Source organism: Asterias amurensis, chromosome 15 (genome assembly GCF_032118995.1).
Source record: "Asterias amurensis chromosome 15, ASM3211899v1".
Classification (NCBI taxonomy): Eukaryota; Metazoa; Echinodermata; class Asteroidea; order Forcipulatida; family Asteriidae; genus Asterias; species Asterias amurensis.
In genome coordinates this window covers 13,828,353-13,845,433 of record NC_092662.1, presented here as the reverse complement: position 1 = coordinate 13,845,433, position 17,081 = coordinate 13,828,353, and the positions used below count along the sequence as shown (strand labels likewise).

Below are 17,081 nucleotides of genomic sequence, written 5' to 3'. Positions count from 1 at the left end.
AAATACATAAGTGAAATGTGGTGAATGAATTTAAATATTAAAAGTGCATTTTTACACACAAGGAATAAATGTGTCCCCCTCTATTGGCAGTTGTTTTGCCAATGTAACTTCAAACTGTTTTTTTTATTTTTTATTTCCACATTGAGCCATGAGCAGATGTAACACTATCATAGATCATCATTTCAAATGTCCAGTGTTTCTTTCAATAACACGTGCCAAATGCCGGTTCAAGTTTATACACATAACAAAAAAAAAACTCTCGTTCGTCCTGATGGCATCATACTCTTGTTACATCCCACAGCCTTTCTCTATTACATGTACGTGTAACTCATACGGACTGTTCTCAAAACATTATTAAGTGAGAGTGTAACATTCTTCCTACCCGAGTAATATGCCTGTGGATTTTTTATTTTTTTTATTTATTTTTTATTTTTTAGAGTATACATGATACATGATGCTTGGTACACATTAGTGTACTCTTGTAAAAGAGTGAAAAACCACTTGTTTTGTCCGCCATACCACTCTTGCAAAGAGCCATATGGCGGACAACTCTTTTTAGACTGAAAGACAGGTACTTTCAACTTGATTTAGAGTAAAGTTCATTACACTTTCACTCAAAAAGAAAGAGTGACAAAGAATGACTTTCACTCTCAAATAAGTGAAAATGACACCACTCGGACAAGAGAGTGAACTTTTCACTCTTTTACATTTAAAAGAGAGTATGGGTGAAATATAAATAACATTCTTTATTCCGATGCAAATTTAGCATCCATTAAATTTGTTTTCACCTTAGAAACATGGAGGAGAGTACTTTAATGATGAAGGAGCCATCTTGTCATGTTCCCAAGATAAACGCCAAGTAGAAAACATTATGAAGACCTGGTTTCTATTCAGCGTGCTTCGGCCAAAAAACCAACATATTGGGCCCAGTATGCCCCCCCCCCAAGTCTTGGAAAAAACCTGGGGAGAATCCTATACCTCTATCTTTGTCATGTTCCCAGTATACCACACTCATTTTGTCATACTTATGTAAGGAGCCAGACTAATTCCCCATCAAGTCTCTGTTATAGCACTGGACACTATTGGCAGTTACTCAAAATAATTTTTAGCGTAAAAACTTACTTGGTAACGAGCAATCGATAGTATAATATTAAGTGAAAAACTTGCCTCTGAAGTTGCGTAGTTTTTGAGAAAGGTTATTCCTCACTCAAATTTTAAAAGACTTCAGGCCTGAAACCTTTATCAGAAAGCACACAAATTTGTGCGAGAAGGATGTTTTTTCTTTCAATAAATTCTCTTGCAACTCTGATGGCCATTTGAGTCAAAATTTTGACAGGTTTGTTATTTTACGCATACATATGTTAAGATACACCAAGTGAGAACTACTGGTCTTTGACAAACAAACGTGTCCAGTGCCTTTAAACATTGATTTGAATGGAAGGAAGGACCTTGTAGAAGGTGTAGAGCCGCAGTGAGACGCAGAGCAGCATCTTGAGGAGGCAGGAATACCTGAGTATCTCCCCATGGGACGATGCAGGGTAACACCGTGTGCACATTGATCATCTTAAAGACCATTTGCTGGGATGACTCACCCGGCTGTGCTCAGTGTGTGTAAATAACCGCTTGCTTCTAATGAAAGGGGAATTCGTGATTAATGTCGGCAATCAGCATTATTACTCATTAACACCTGCACGTGTACATCTAGCTGTGCAAATCTTGAAGACACTGAAAAATGTCTCCTCCATTATTCTTAGATGCCCTGTAGTCCATCTTGTTTAAAGATCGTCAATATGTACCGGAGTAAATGAAGGAATACTATACTTCCTTGTCTTTAAGTACCTTTTCCTTATTCGTTGTGGATTCTTTCCCCACTATTCTTGGTTGCCCTGCATGTAGTCCGTCTTGTTTTAAAAGATCGTCAAATGTACTGGTGTAAATAAAGGAATACTACACTGCCTCTTCTTTAGTTACTTTTTCCTTATTCGTTGGGATACTGCATTTAAGTGCCCTGCCCAAGGCTGCAAAAATCTATAGAAAGAGGCTGTGTGGAGGTAGAACGCTATCATTAACCTTTTGTTAATTTCAGTGGCCATCCATAGGGCAGTTACTTATTCCTTATTTGTTGTGGATACTGATTTTAAGTGCCCATGCACATAGCATGAGGCTGTTAAAATATAACTTGATAATTTTGGTGGTGTGCCTGATCCCATGTAAAGCATACCCATATTTAATAGTGCACTGCAGTCCTCAAGTCCAACAGAATCAAACAAACACATACTGTTTGTTTTTGATGGATTGCGGATGTCTACAGGTTAATTATAATCTTGTTGTAAGGCTGTAGCACACAATGCAAAAGTACAGTCTCAACGGAGTAATGCTTCTAATGCAGGTTGTGCAAATTGACAAGAGCCATCCCTTATTTTCAGCAGGTAATGCACTAGTACAAATTTCATGGTTAAATGAGCAGACGTGCAGCATTGTAAAAATAAACGATAGTGAATTCCCTACTGTGTGGAATGGGCTTTTTTTGTGGAGCCTTTATAAACTGTCAAGTTTAAAGGCACTGGACACTAATGGTATTTACTGAAAAACCATTTTTAGCATACAAACTTACTTGACGTGCAATGGAGAGCGGTTGATAAAGTATAAAACATTGTGAGAAATGGTTCCCTCTGAAGATAACACAAATTTTGAGCAAGAGGTATGTTTTTTCTCTAAAACATTAAAAGGCTTCAGGCCTTAAAGGAACACGTTGCCTTGGATCGGACGAGTTGGTCTATGAACAGCGTTTGAAACCGTTTGTTATGAAATGCATATGGGTAGAAAGATGTTTTAAAAGTAGAATATAATGATCCACACAAGTATCACTCAAAATTGCACGGTTTTCATTTTACGTCGCAAACTAACACGGTCGGCCATTTATGGGAGTCAAATTTTTGACTCCCATAAATGGCCGACCGTGTTAGTCGACGAGGTAAAACGTAAACCACGGAATTTCGAGGCATATTTGTGTAGATCATTGTATTATACTTTTACAACATCTTTCTAACCATGTCGATTTTATAACAAACGGTTACAGGACGCTTTTCAAAGACCAACTCGACCGATCCAAGGCAACGTGTTCCTTTAAGTCTTTTTAATATTTTGTAGGCACCTGAAAGCACACAAAGTTGTGCATCTGGAACTCTCTACCACTTAATCTTCGATCTTGTGTTTGTACCGCAAAATTCAAGTCTCTTCTCAAAACTTATCTTATGTCACAGGTTTTCAATGACTAATTTTGTTGTGTCTGTTTTTCTTTGTGTTGTGTTTTGTTTTTGTTTTGTTTTTGGTTTTACTGCGCCTTGAACACCCAGCAGGGTGGATATGTGCGCATTACAAGTCTTATTATTATTATTATTATTATTATTATTAACAAGGGTGTTTTTTTCTTTAATTATTCTATTGCAACTTTGACGATCAATTGAGTCAAAATGTTCACAGATTTGTTATTTTAAAATGCATATATGTTGGGATACACCCGGTGAGAATAATGATCTTTGACCATCACCACTTGTCCAGTGCCTTTAACGCGCCTAATAATTATGGAATAACAGTGCGAGTACCAGGTCTTCACTGCGTGGTAATGACCGGGTTGGTGGCTGGCGCTGTTAACGCCGAGCCGGAGGCGAGGTCCGTTAACAGCGCCAGCCACCACGTACCGCGTATGCGTAAGTGCGCAATGAAACTAACTGGGATATAAATAAGCGGGCGATACAGTGCAACGCGCAAGGTTTACACAATGTATGCTGATTTAGTGGCCACTTATTTGCTGTTTTTCCAAAGCCGGTCTTTATACCACCGTTAACACTCTCGCACGTGACCGGGTTTTGACCAATCAGAGACTTGAAACCGTCCAAGGTATTTATTAATGCATTTTGAGGACAGGGTATGGTTGACTGCAGTCCTTTTCTGAACACTGGAGATGGACTTCAGAGTCCACGTTTAGAACGGAGTGTCATCCGTCATTTACATGCAAAGTGCAGTGTACCCTTAATAACTTTTGGACTCTATAGGGACTATTTTTGTTGAAAACAGCGTGGGGGATCCCAGATGTTCTTGGGATAACTACATTATCTTCTGCACATATGAAAAACATTCATAGTACATTTGTGTCCAGATGTATTGCATTTTTATTACCATTTGGGGATTTCTTTTATGTTGAGATAAATACAGTTACCGCAGTTGCTGTACATTTGGGGATTTCCACAGTTCTCATTGGAATGCTCTTTGTTTATTTTCCTACATTTAGCTTTTGCTCCTTATTTTGTTATCGACTGTTTGACTGATAATTGATCTGTTTTGACCTTAAAGGCAGTGGACACTACTGGTAATTACTCAAAATAATTATTGCCATAAAACCTTATTTGGTGACAAGTAATGGGGAGAGGTTGATGGTATAAAACATTGTGAGAAACGGCTCCCTCTGAAGTGCCATAGTTTTAGAGAAAGACGTAATATTCTACGAATTTGATTTTGAGACCTCAGATTTAGAACTTGAGTTCTCGAAATCAACCATTTAAACGCACACAACTTCGTGTGACAAGGGTGTTTTTTTCTTTCATTATTATCTCGCAAGTGCGATGACCGATTGAGCTCAAATTTTCACAGGTTTGTTATTTTATGCTTATGTTGAGATACACCAACTGTGAAGGCTAGTCTTTGACAATTACCAATAGTGTCCACTGCCTTTAAATGTTCATCGGCTGTGAGCAGAAAGGATGTAAAAGACATTAAAAGACCCATTTGAACCAGAGCTGAAAGGACAAGAACACACAAATGTGGGGCATACATGTAAGTCCTTGCTCTTAGACGACTGGGTCTTTCTATGTCTTCGAAGCCACGGAGGCCATGACTAGGGCCCAGCCGTGACCTGCATGTTGCCCCTGGTCTTGGCCTTGGTGACCCTTTAAACAGTTTCCATAGTCTTAAGATTTTTCAATGGGAGTGCCTTTTTCAAAATGAAAATGGCCTTGCCCTTTCAAAGCTGAAACTTCAGGCCTGGTTTGGTCTTAAAAAAATATAAGTCCTTTCTGCTGTGAGCTGTCTAATCACTCCTTTCTGCTCCTAGCTGATATTTTATTAATTTTGGATTTTGACAAAGTAGGCTCAAGTGAATTTTTTAAAATATGATATGGAGAACTTGAGTTGCTTTTCAAAAATAACTTTGTAAATCTAAACTTTTAATTTACTTCCCCATTTTTTTTAATGCATGAAACAGTTGTATATATATTAGACTGATCATGTTGCTTCTGATTTCTCACTTTGCAGCATGTAGCCGTTTGATGATTAAAACTCTTGGGTTTCTAGCCACATATTGATGGCCTGACACCGATACACTCTTTCCTTCCTGGATTGCTGAATGTACTTACACGTACCTGGGAAGAGGGAAACACACTAAACACAGGAGCTTCGGTAAGTCTTTTTTCTTCTTCATCTTTGAATCGAACACCAGTAGGATTGGCCTGGTAATTTTTTTCCCCTGCAGGCCTGGTACTATGCCGCCATGCCCAAGTGTCATTGCCTTGGTGCCCTTGAAGTGCTCCAGTAGAAATTATCTTTTTCCACATAGGTTGCCCTTTATCAAGGAGAAAAAAATGCCTTGGTGCCCTTGCCCTTTCAAAAACAAGGTATACAGGCCTGATCTGTGAATCGAAAATCAGTCGGACTATTTTTTCTCCCTGCAGGTTTGATACTTCACGGAGGCAATGGAAGCGATTGCCTCTGTGCCCCCGTGGTCATTGCTTTGGTGCCCTTGAAATGTTCCAGAAGAAATTTACATTTTCCTCATAGGGTGCCCTTTACCAAGGAGAACATGCCTTGGTGCCCTTGCCCTCTCAAAAAGAAAGCTTACAGGCCTGCCCCTGAGTGTTACAAGATAACTTTTCATTGTTCCCCGTTTTTCTACCACCGTCGATAATAATGCATCAAACAGCCGGTTTCATGAAACGCTAGGATTAATCCTATCTCGAGTTAGGACGAGCAACCCGTCCTAACTTAGGATGGGTTCAATGCGTCCTAACGTCTTCGGATACGGAACTTGACTCGTCCTAAGTCCTAAGGTTAATCCTAAGTTAGGAAGAGTTTGATGGAAACTGGCGGCTGGCCTGTATGTTTCGTTTTTAAAAGGGCAAGGACACCAATTGCATATTCTCCTTGGTAAAGTGCACCCTATAATAAGGAAATAGTAAATTTATACTGGAGCTTTTTTAAGGGCACCAAGGTTATGACCATGAGACATGGAGGCAATCACCTTCGTTGCCTCCATTGAGTATCAGCCCTGAGTTATTATTTTCCCGAGAGTGTTACAGGAGAACATTTTATTGTTCCCTGTTTTTTTTTTCACCGACGTTAGTAATTCATCGCTGTAGTGTTTTGATCAGAATAAATGTATAATAGAATGAGAAATAAACAGGGATTTTGTTGTTGATGTTCCTTTGAAATTATTTTTTACTGCGTTCGTAGATTGTCCCATTATAATCCTGTCAACATCAACTTTCCAAGTTTCATTCAGGAATTTATTTCTGAAGGATAATAATGGTTCATTAATTTTACGATGAATTAAAAGTATTATGTATTGTACTTTACTGCCCATGAAATTCATTGGAATTTATTTTACGGCCATTAAATACTGTTGTTGTTGAAGCCATTTGGCAATGCAGAGTTCAACGATGGCATTTTGTTCATCAAGTCAACACAAACAGGAAAAAAATCAAAGCAATTGTTTTTTGCTCGAGGAAATTGCTAAACCTTGAGACACATGTAATGTCCATAGGGGATGTTCCAGTATTTTTAGGATACCTCAGTAGACAGAAATGTCAACATTTGCATAATTTCTGCATCGTCCCATGCTGTATTAATTAATAATTGACGGGCTTCAGGTTTAACATTTATAGAATCAGATGAATCACTGAAATATTGAGTAATTTATTAATAAATAAAAAACAGTTAGTGGCCTGACGTTTCGACCCTAGCAGAGTCTTCTTGCTAATAAAGAATTCCAATAACTGCATGATGAGAAAAGATTTTAAGGGATTATAGTAGGCCTACGTTTGGTAAATTGTTACCAACTTTTTGTTTCAATCCTGTTGACCCCTTGCACGCACGTCACACGCGGCGACTGCCACACTCACCATTTTGGTGGGCAATAGGTTTACGTGTAAACGCTGTGTCACCTAAAATGCGCCCTTCACTGAATAACGCACAGTGACATTGCCCACCAGTATGGCGCATCTAAGATTATTCTGATGATGGCGTCAGGTGAATTGGGTCTATACATGTACCTAGCTGTAGATATATATACCATTCCATAAAACTAACCTGTAAAAATTACATTTTGAGAAATGTATCTGACAGTAATGTTTCGCAGGCTCAAATGTTTGGGTATAACAACTGATATGTTTTCACAGCTACATAACTTCACATTAAAATGATTCTGAAAATGCTTTATACTATCAAAAGCTGATATTCTTCTAACCATGTAAATTGTTATTGCCATTCATTTTAAAAGTGATTACCAAACCTATGCATCCCCTTTAAGCTAAACACTAGGCTAACGGTTGTAGGCTGAACCACCCCTGATTAAAAAAAAACTTCATTATCCATTTCAACAAGAACAGAAAATGAAAATTACAATGCCTAGCAGGCCTGGCATTTCACCGTGGCCATGGCCTCTGTTGCCCTCGGTGCTAAGCTTGGGCGATATCGATTTATTTTATTCACGATATAATGCCGACAATATATCGCGATATTCGATATAATCGCGATTAATGAAATTTGACATCATCAGTCTTAAAACTCCAAGTGAAAGTTGTAGAAGAGACAGTCCTAGCATAAGAGAGGTGTTCTAATGACCTTCTCTTCTGGTTTTACTCCAAACCTATGGGGTGCAAGATGTCTCAGCTAGCAAATACATCGCGATATTTAATCGATATATCGATGTATCGCGATATATCGATATTTCGATTAAAACCAAATCCACCCGATATCGAAATCGTTTCCAAATTAATATCGCGATATTCGATAATATCGTGGTATCGCCCAAGCTTACTCGGTGCCCCTTCAAAGGTTTCCCATAGACTTTAAATATTTTCCAATGGAAGTGCCCTTTTCGAAATGAAAAATGGCCTTGCCCTCTCAAAGATGAATATTCAGGCCTGGTCTAGAATTATAAATGTTCATAGTTATTTTGTGTGTTTTTTTAAATGAAAAATAAACCCAAAGGGACACTGACAGCAGTAGGCCCAAGAGTAAATCAATGTTGGGGCAATTTGGGGTAAACAAACTGAACTAGCAGAATTTGAACCTGCGGCTCCCCAGGTTTAAGTGCTCTGTAAACTATAAGCTACTTTGGTCTATATGCAGGGGGAGGCGGTCTGCTCCCTATTTTGTCAGTATCTTAGTTTAATTGGCTTTGTTGACCCCAATTTTTTTTTTTCTCCCAACATTTTTAACTCATCGTCTCACGATTCTCCCCATGCACACGCTATGTAGCGTTTGGGCTGATATGAGGTGAATTGCAGTCTGATAATATTAAATGGCAGGATCCATTTGAGAGGATCAAGATTGTGTGACTTAGGGATTATACCCAATAGTGACAGGTACATGTAATTCCCACACTGTATATGTAGACATGCTAGTAAGTGTGTAGCCGGCCTTCAGAGATGACATTTTGCGCAAAGACAAGGTCTTGATGTGAAGGTCAAAGACGATTATCAGGCGCCTGTTGGGGATTTTGGGGAAGCAGGAGAAGAATTTTACTGCCACTTGATTAGTTCATGCCTGTTGTCTTTCAAGATTTTGTTATTTATATAAATTATTTTAGGAAATTTTGCCCTAACTTAGGCTGCAAGGGCACTCTAGGCAAGACCGACAAGAACAAAATAAGATGAAAATATGTCGGGGGAAATTTGAGGAGGAGGAGGGTTGTTCTGGGAAGCAGGAGACCAATTTGACTGTCAACTGATTAGTTTATGCCTGAGATACAAGTTGTCTTTCAGACGATTTTGTTTTGTTTTGTTATTTGTATTGCATTTTATGCAATTCGCCCCAAATGAGGCTGAAAGCCACTCTAGGCAAGGGGCGACAAGGAGGAAATAAGATGAACAAATATCTCGGGGGAATGATTTAAGGAGGAGTAGGTTTGTTCTGGGAAGCAGGAGAAGAATTTGACTTTCAACTGATTAGTTTATGCCTGAGATACAAGTTGTCTCTAAGAAGATTTTTATATATAAATTATGTTATGCAATTTTGCCCCAACTGAGTTAAGAGAAAAAACTCAGGGGAGCTTGTAGGAACTGATAACCGTCTAGATTGTAGGATGGAGGGGAACATGCACCAGACAAGGAGTTCCAAAGTGATGCAACAGCAGTAAATGGAATAAAGCTATGGGAATGGTGCTTTGAAGGGAAGGTGTATGGGTGAGAACAAGCAGAAAGCCTGGTTTAAAGCTCAGACACCCTGTTAGAAGGTACCACATAAATTGTAACACAGGAGGTACATTTACCATAACATTGTCTGAAAAGACAGAGGCTGTAATGGCCAGAGACCTATAACTATTAGGAAAGAGCTTTAAACTTTAATCCTAACCCTTCACCAACAAGATCGACAATAGGCCTCTGCACTGATTGCTGTGTTTGTGTAGATTTTGCAAAGGAGGGACAGTGTGCTTTAAAAGCAACTGTTGGTTTGAAAGGGTCGTGATTTTCAACATGTAAGGTTTTGAATAATGCATGGGATTTCTCTGCTGTACATGCAGTGTGAGGTTTCCAGGGCCTAGTGCGCACAGCACGAGATCTACATAAGCTGTGGTGCTTGGCACGTATATTTACTGTGTGTACATTTTTTTATGTTGTACATTAATCAACAAAATACAATGTCAGATCTGACGTCTATTGCAAGGTTCATGCGTGCGTATCTTTGCAGTATTCACACCTGGGGATACATACTGCTCGCGTCATTGTCAAGCGTAAGAAGTATGACTCTTTCCCTATACTCTAATACTACTAGATGGGCATTTGCATCAGGGCATAAAGAATATTAGTTTTGGTTTGTGTGTGGAAGTGTTGCGGCCGAGCGGTTAAGAGCACCGAATTCAAACTCTGGTGTTTCCTGGCTGTAGCTGCTGTATGCGCCATAGCTCCTTATATAACTAATAAGGTGCTACATAATTGGGTCTCAGAATTCATCACTGCAATAACCTATCTTTCTGAAAATATGGATATACTCAGCGCCTTGAGTACCTTGTTTGGTAGAGACGTGCGCTATATAAGACTACAATATTATCAGCACTGTATGCTCATTAGCTTTCCCGAGCTCTGTAAAAAAGTACTCTGTCACATCAGAAGTCATTGCTCTTCACTGGCTCCCCACACAACAGTGTGTCAAATACAAATTTCTTCTTGTGTACAAAGCTCACCATAATCAGACTCCATCTTACGTATCTGACTATGGGATAAATAATGTTAGTGCTATCCCACCCAGTGACGCTGTATCTGTTGACTCGTAGTATTTTTGGAATGAATATTTGTGATAATATAATTCCAAGTATGACATCTGTGCTGGACTATTTCCACTTTTGTTAAATGTTAACTGGGAAGTGGTGGGAAAATAGTTGAAATGAAAAAGTATGACTATTGGCGACCATTTCAAGATCAAGGATGATTTTGCAGATCTTTACTACAGCTGCAACCACCACACAGACAGCTTAGATCATCTCCAAGGAACCCTTGCTAAATTGCTCTCGTGTGAAAAGAGCACAGAGTGTTGTCCTTTCCTTATGACTAAAAAGATCAACACGCTAAATTTAGATTGGTCCCTACTTCATACATGGACTGGAGTCCTTGGGAACGCTAATACCGACTGGCCTGAAGGTGTCCCTAACTTGTTTTCCCTCCAGACTCAATGAATGCAAAACTTTTGACAGGCCAAAACATACAGAGCCTGCCAGCCTGACTCTAAACACCAACTTGCCAAACCCACCTGATGAATACCCGCAATATACACAAAAAACAACTTGCTGTTTGGTTTTGCCAAGTTGGGCCTCAGTGTTCTGACAATGGGACTTGTTTGCACTCTTTACACCTTGACAATGAGGGTCGGCCCCAGGGCTAGACAAACAACCACAACCCCCCATGATGACAGGGTTAATACAACCTGACAGATTGTTCAGGGTTTCCATTTCAGTTTTTTTTTTCTTTTTTGAGAAGGGTGCGTTCTTTCTTTCCCCTGTCAGTCCTGGTTTTTGAAAAGCCATCCGGCACCATTTTCTTCTTGGTAAAGGGAACCCTATGAGGAAATTTACAGTAGCATTTCAAGGGCACCAAGGCAATGACCTGGCATGGAGGCAATAGCCTCTGTTGACTCAGTAAAGTATCAGGCCTGCCCTTTTATAAATGAGTGTAGTGCCTGAAAGGAGTTTATTCTGTTCTATCGGTCATCACAAATTGGAGTTGAACTTGTTTGATGGGATGATTGATGCCAGATTAGCAAAAAATTTCATGCGGTTGGAAATTTTGTAGAATTGTAGTATATTCTTTTGAGAAGGGTGCGTTCCATGTTTTTCTCTTGTTAGGATTTATTATGAGTAGAGTGTCTGAATAGAGATCATTCTGTTCTCTCGGTCATCACAAATTGGAATTGTTCATTTTTGATAGGATGATTGATGCGAGCTTAGCAGAAATATTGTATCAAGCGGTTGGAAATTTTGTAGAATTGTACCTTTTTTTTTTTTTTTTTTTTTTGAGAAGGGTGCGTTCATGCTTTCCCCTTGTTAGGATTTATTATGAGTAGAGTGTGTGAATAGAGATCATTCTGTTCGTTCGGTCATCACAAATTGGAAGTGTACATTTTTGATGGTTTGATTGACACTATAGCTTTGCAATAATGTAAAGCGGCAAACTGTGTAGCGGTTACTTTTTTTTTATTTGAGAAGGGTGCGTTCATGTTTTCCCCTTGTTTTAATTTATAATGAGTTGAGTGCCTGAATAGGGTTCATTCTGTTCTCTCGGTCATCACAAATTGGAATTGAACACGTTTGATGGGATGATTGATACTAGCTTAGCAATAATGTAAAGCAGTTACCATTTTCTTTTTGAGAAGAGTGCGTCTCTGCTTTCCCTTTATTTGGCTTTATATTTAATGATTGTATGTGCCTGAATAGAGTTCATTCTTAGTATTGTTTGAAGCTTTGCATGCGTGTGCAAAATAGGAAGAAACTAAATAAATAGTGAACTTGTGTGTACAGCCTTGATGTGTAAATCTCTTTTGTGTGAGTTTTGGCTCTGGTTAGAGCCGGTTTGGTCTTGACGTTTCGAACAGTCTGCTTGTCTTTAGGAGAATGCTGGAGAGTTCATTCTGGGCCCAATTTCATGGAGCTGCTTAAGCACAAAATTTTGCTTAAGCAAAAAAATTCTTGCTTCGTAAAATCAGATTACCAGCTGAGACTCCACTCAATTGTTATGCTAAGTAAACAATAGCTAAATACCAGTCACAAGCAATGTATGTGGCATGAAATTTTTGCCAGTAACATGTGCAAAATAAGCAAGCTATTTTCGTGCTTAAGCAAATTTTTTGCTTAAGCAGCTCTATGAAATTGGCCCCTGTTCTCTCGGTCATCACAAATTGGAATTGAACATGTCTGATGGATTGATTGATGCGTGCTGTAGCAAAAAATATCAACAGTTGGAAATTTTGTAGAATTGTACTATTTTCTTTTGAGAAGGGTGCGTTTATGTTTCCCCTTGTTTGGATTTATAGTGAGTGTACAGGGTTCAATCTGTTCTGTTGGTCATCACAAATTGGAATTGAACACGTTTGATGGCATGGTTGATGCGTGCTTAGCAGAAATATCAAGCGATTGGAAACTTACTCATGAACGTAATCCATAATTTTCACCATGTTGACAGTGTAGAGTGAGCGTATCATGCAGTACACGCATTTTTTTTTTCTTCACCCAAACTCAATTGTGCAGAATGTTATTTTTGGTGACTATGCAGTATCCTGTTATTAGGAATAAATTGCCAATTGTTGCATGTTGTGCCGGAGGTGCAGTATTTAAAAGTGCAAATGAATGCCATGCATGGTTAAATAGGGACAGAGTCATCAAATCCTACGTTTCCTAATGTGTCCAAAATCTGTTGTTTGAAAACAGGGATAAGATTTTCTCATGACTTTGATTACCCATTGAGCTTAAAATTGCTCAGGTTCAGGCCCTGAAATAACCAACGGCGCCCACAGCACCCACAGCCATTGCCACGGTGCTCTGTCCTTTTCTTGTGGAACCCTTTGCAAAGTTCCACTGCAAGTTTACATGTTCCCCATAGAAGTGCCTCCTAACCAGAAGAAAATTGCTGTGCCCCCTTCAAGAGCTAAGTTCAAGGCCTGCAGGCTTGTTATTCAAATGAATTAGGGATGCGACACACTGAACTAGCCAGCCGGACCACTTTTGACTGGTCCTCATGTGTTTTAACAGGCATTTGGGCCTGTGGACCACTGTTAGGGGAAATTGCTGCTGTTATTGTTGAAAGTTTGTTCTTTGGAAAAATTGGTGTGTTCGTTCTACTGTGTCTACTGGGTAACAGTTTGCCAAACCCTGTTGTGACCCTCAAAATCCAAGCCAATGCTTCCCAATTCACTACAATGGTAACCGCAGATATGCTCTATTTGTACATGTGCTTTATCTGATAATCCTTCATAGAACAACTGTTCGGTAAAGATCCTCCAGCTTCCTGTTGCCCTTTTTTTCCTTCTTGGAATTTGTTTTTGTAACGGAATGTCCCTGGTGTAGTACTTTAGTTTCCCCTGTAGGCCTTATTTACCTCATACAGTATTCATAGTAGGTGACAAAATTCAATAAACAAAATCTATACACTGATCCATTTTCGATGAACGCAACCAAGAGAACAATAGATGCTACGCACCTATAGGTAGACACCTGACCGCCCCCATTGTGCTCCCAGTCGACGAATCGACAGACAGGACAGACATCCGCTGTTTTGTTTACTCCACATTCGATGATAATAATGTAAATATGCTTTACGTGTGAACTGTGTGTTTTCAATTCAACCTTCAATTGAGGCAGTTATCATATATCGCTAATGCTGTTGATTCAACCAAGTATCAGAGTCCTTCAGTGAGATCGTGCGACCCAATCCTGAAAACAGCAATCGTAGTAGTTTTTCAAAACGGAACAAAAAAAACTACCACCGCCTGGCTTTGGCATACCTACATCGTGGGGACTGTTTGTTTTGAACACACACACACAAAACCGATGTGAACGGGCGGTAAGGTCAGCTCTGGTCATAAGTCACCATTAATACCCTCCCCCAAAACTAATTAAGTTTAACCCGAGTAAGGTCTCTGTGAACTTGCGATCAACTTTGGGGAGTTGATCCAGCAGGGGAGTCGATGTTCCAGATTCTGCAACGGGTCATATTTGGAGATGATATACGGCGAAGAAGGTGTGTGTTTGACGGCAGGGTGGGTTTAGGTAACTCCGTCGGACTTCACTGAGCAGAGAGACCATCATTTCCAGTGGAAGTTTAAGCACTGTATTGCTATTGTTGAAAAGCTTTTGCTGTTGAACTTTAGAAATTCACTTTGTTGTTGTGGAGTTGTGTACTCTCATTGGGATAAATGTGTACTTTACTCTGGGAGTGAGTGTTAGGATTTAACTGTGGGTGATTTCTGCATACGCTGAGTTAGTCGCCTCCTGTTTTTGCACACTTTGTACTTAAGGGGCCATCCCGAGTTTCTCCTATCATTGATCCTTTTTGCACAAGAAGCACACATTGCCCGACCACGAATCCCTGCGGGACGACACTCCAAGAACTGACCCGTGATTGGTTTTTTTTTTTTTTTGTGAAGCTGCCCGTCAGAGATTCTTGTGACAGTCTGGAGAGGGGAAACCATCCAACCTAAAACATTTGGTTCAAGAGGGACTCAACAGTAAAACACTGTTCCAGCGCAGGGGAATCAAGTTTGTTTTGCCCCGAGCAAACTCAACAAGTCAGGAGAGAAGTCGGAAATTCCGATATTCAGAATTGGATAGACCGCCCTCTTGCTTGTTGAAGCAGCTGCTGGCAGTGTATGAGAAATACAGAAACATTGCAACTAAATTTTCTGCAATTTCAATTGGGACAATAAAGGTTTCTCCTTGTTTGCCAGCCCCAGCCAGCATCATTAACATTGCCCTGAGCAAATGGAAACCACATGGAAGGGACATAACTTGGGTTGAATCTTCAATCAGGGTTCAAACAAGGTCATCTCATTCTTCCATCATTCACACACAACTATGGGCTCAGAGAGCATATTTGCCAAGCCATTCAGATGTGAGTGTCAATGAGATTCAAAGTGTATTTATAAAGCTAACAAGACGTTAGCGTTGAATAGACTCATCTGTGACACTTTAATCGGTATTGTTGAAGCTTCTGTCTGCTCGGGACGTCTCTCAAATCAAATCGGCAATCTACTGGTAGAGGAACAAATACTGGAGTCAATATGAGGAGGCCGGAGTATCAACGATCGAATAGTTGGTCCTATTCCAGTAGACCTCCAGGTAGCCCAATGAGAACTGTTACAGGTATGTGCTTAGGGGCAGAATAAAATGTACTCTCTTAATGTAAAAGAGTGTAACTCTCTTGTCTGAGTGGTATCAGTTTTGCCCTTTTTTGAGTGAAAGTCATTCTGTGTCACTCTTTTTTGAGTGAAATTGGAACGAATCTTCACTTTAAATCAAGTTGAAACTACCGTCTTTCACTCTAAAAAGAGTTGTTCGGTCATCTTGCTCTTTGCAATAGTAGTATGGTGGGCAAAACAATTTTTCACTATTTTACAGTTAGAGAGTAAAACGGAAATTACGTTCTAAGGATGAAAATAAATACTTTCTCTTCAAGGAAGATTTGGTTTTTCTGATGACCAAAAGTGAGAAATGTACAAGTGTTGACTTTTCATGCTCTGTTCATCTTTGGGTACGGACGTTAGATTTGTTATCAACGCTCAAATAGTTGTTCCTATTCGAGTAGACCTCTGGGTAGCCCAATGGGAACTTTTACCGGTATTTTTTTATTTAGGGGCATTTATTTTTGGTTTACAACGTAAATTACTTTGAAATTATGACTTGTGGCCAATCAGTTGTACTTACTTTATACTTTGTACATATAATTTTTCAAGAGAAATTGATTGTCTGTTGTTCACTAGTTCAGATTGCTCATTTTCCATTTAATAATATATTACTGGCAGTGAAAGGCACTGGACACCTTTGGTAATTGTCAAAGACCAGTCTTCTCACTTGGTGTATCCAAACATATGCATAAAATAACAAACCTGTGAACATTTGGACTCAATTGGTCGTTAAAGTAGCGAGATAATAGTGGAAGAAAAAACACCCTTGTTGCCTAACAAGGCTTAAGGCCTGAAGTGTTCTAACATTTGAGAGAGAAATGACCTCTTTCTCAAAAACTATTAGTCTTACATTACTTCAGAGGGAGTCGTTTCTCACAATTATACAACAACAACTGCTCTCCATTGCTCGTTACCAAGTAAGTTTTATAACAATTATTTTGAGTAATTACCAATAGTTTACAGTGCCTTCTAAACACATTTATTGATTTGAGCGTTATACATGTAAGGTGTACATTTAGCAGTGACCAGCTCTCTACTCTCCCGTACTCAAATTATGATCAATCGTGGACTTCCCTCGTGCAGCATATTCCCAGCATGGGGTCAGTTCTTTATCAAAACTGATTGCTTTCATTTCGGTCTCTGAATTCTATCAATTACAGCCGGGAATGTCTGGGTAGCGGCTCATCATTGAGTTATTATTGGGGTTTTTATTTTCTTTCTCTAATGGTTTAAATTGGAGACGGCCAATATGAGGGTTGCCATTCTAATGTGTGGAGAGTGTGTTTACCGTATATAGGCAATGTGTTTGTGCTGTGGAATAGTTTTAGAAGGCGCTACCAGTTTTGTTATGTCGGATTGGCCTATAGGCAATGTGTTTGTGCCGTGGAATACTTTTAGAACCATGGGGAATAATAGTGTAC

At 39.4% G+C, this 17,081-nt stretch overlaps 1 protein-coding gene across 6 annotated transcripts in view; it reads left to right on the top strand.

Moving 5' to 3' along the window:
- The window catches only part of LOC139947875 (breast cancer anti-estrogen resistance protein 3 homolog), an 84,889-nt gene that overhangs the window by 32,345 nt on the left and 35,463 nt on the right, over positions 1-17,081 (top strand). For 5 of the 6 annotated variants that reach the window (XM_071945706.1, XM_071945710.1, XM_071945709.1 and 2 more), the window contains exon 2: positions 5,311-5,454. Coding sequence is in view for 1 of the 6 variants with exons in the window: in XM_071945705.1 (XP_071801806.1) it covers positions 15,538-15,619 (82 nt within the window). In the remaining 5 variants the exon portion in view is untranslated. Of the gene's footprint in view, positions 1-5,310; positions 5,455-14,187; positions 15,620-17,081 lie in introns of those variants that run through there. The other variant, XM_071945705.1, reaches the window with a different exon arrangement.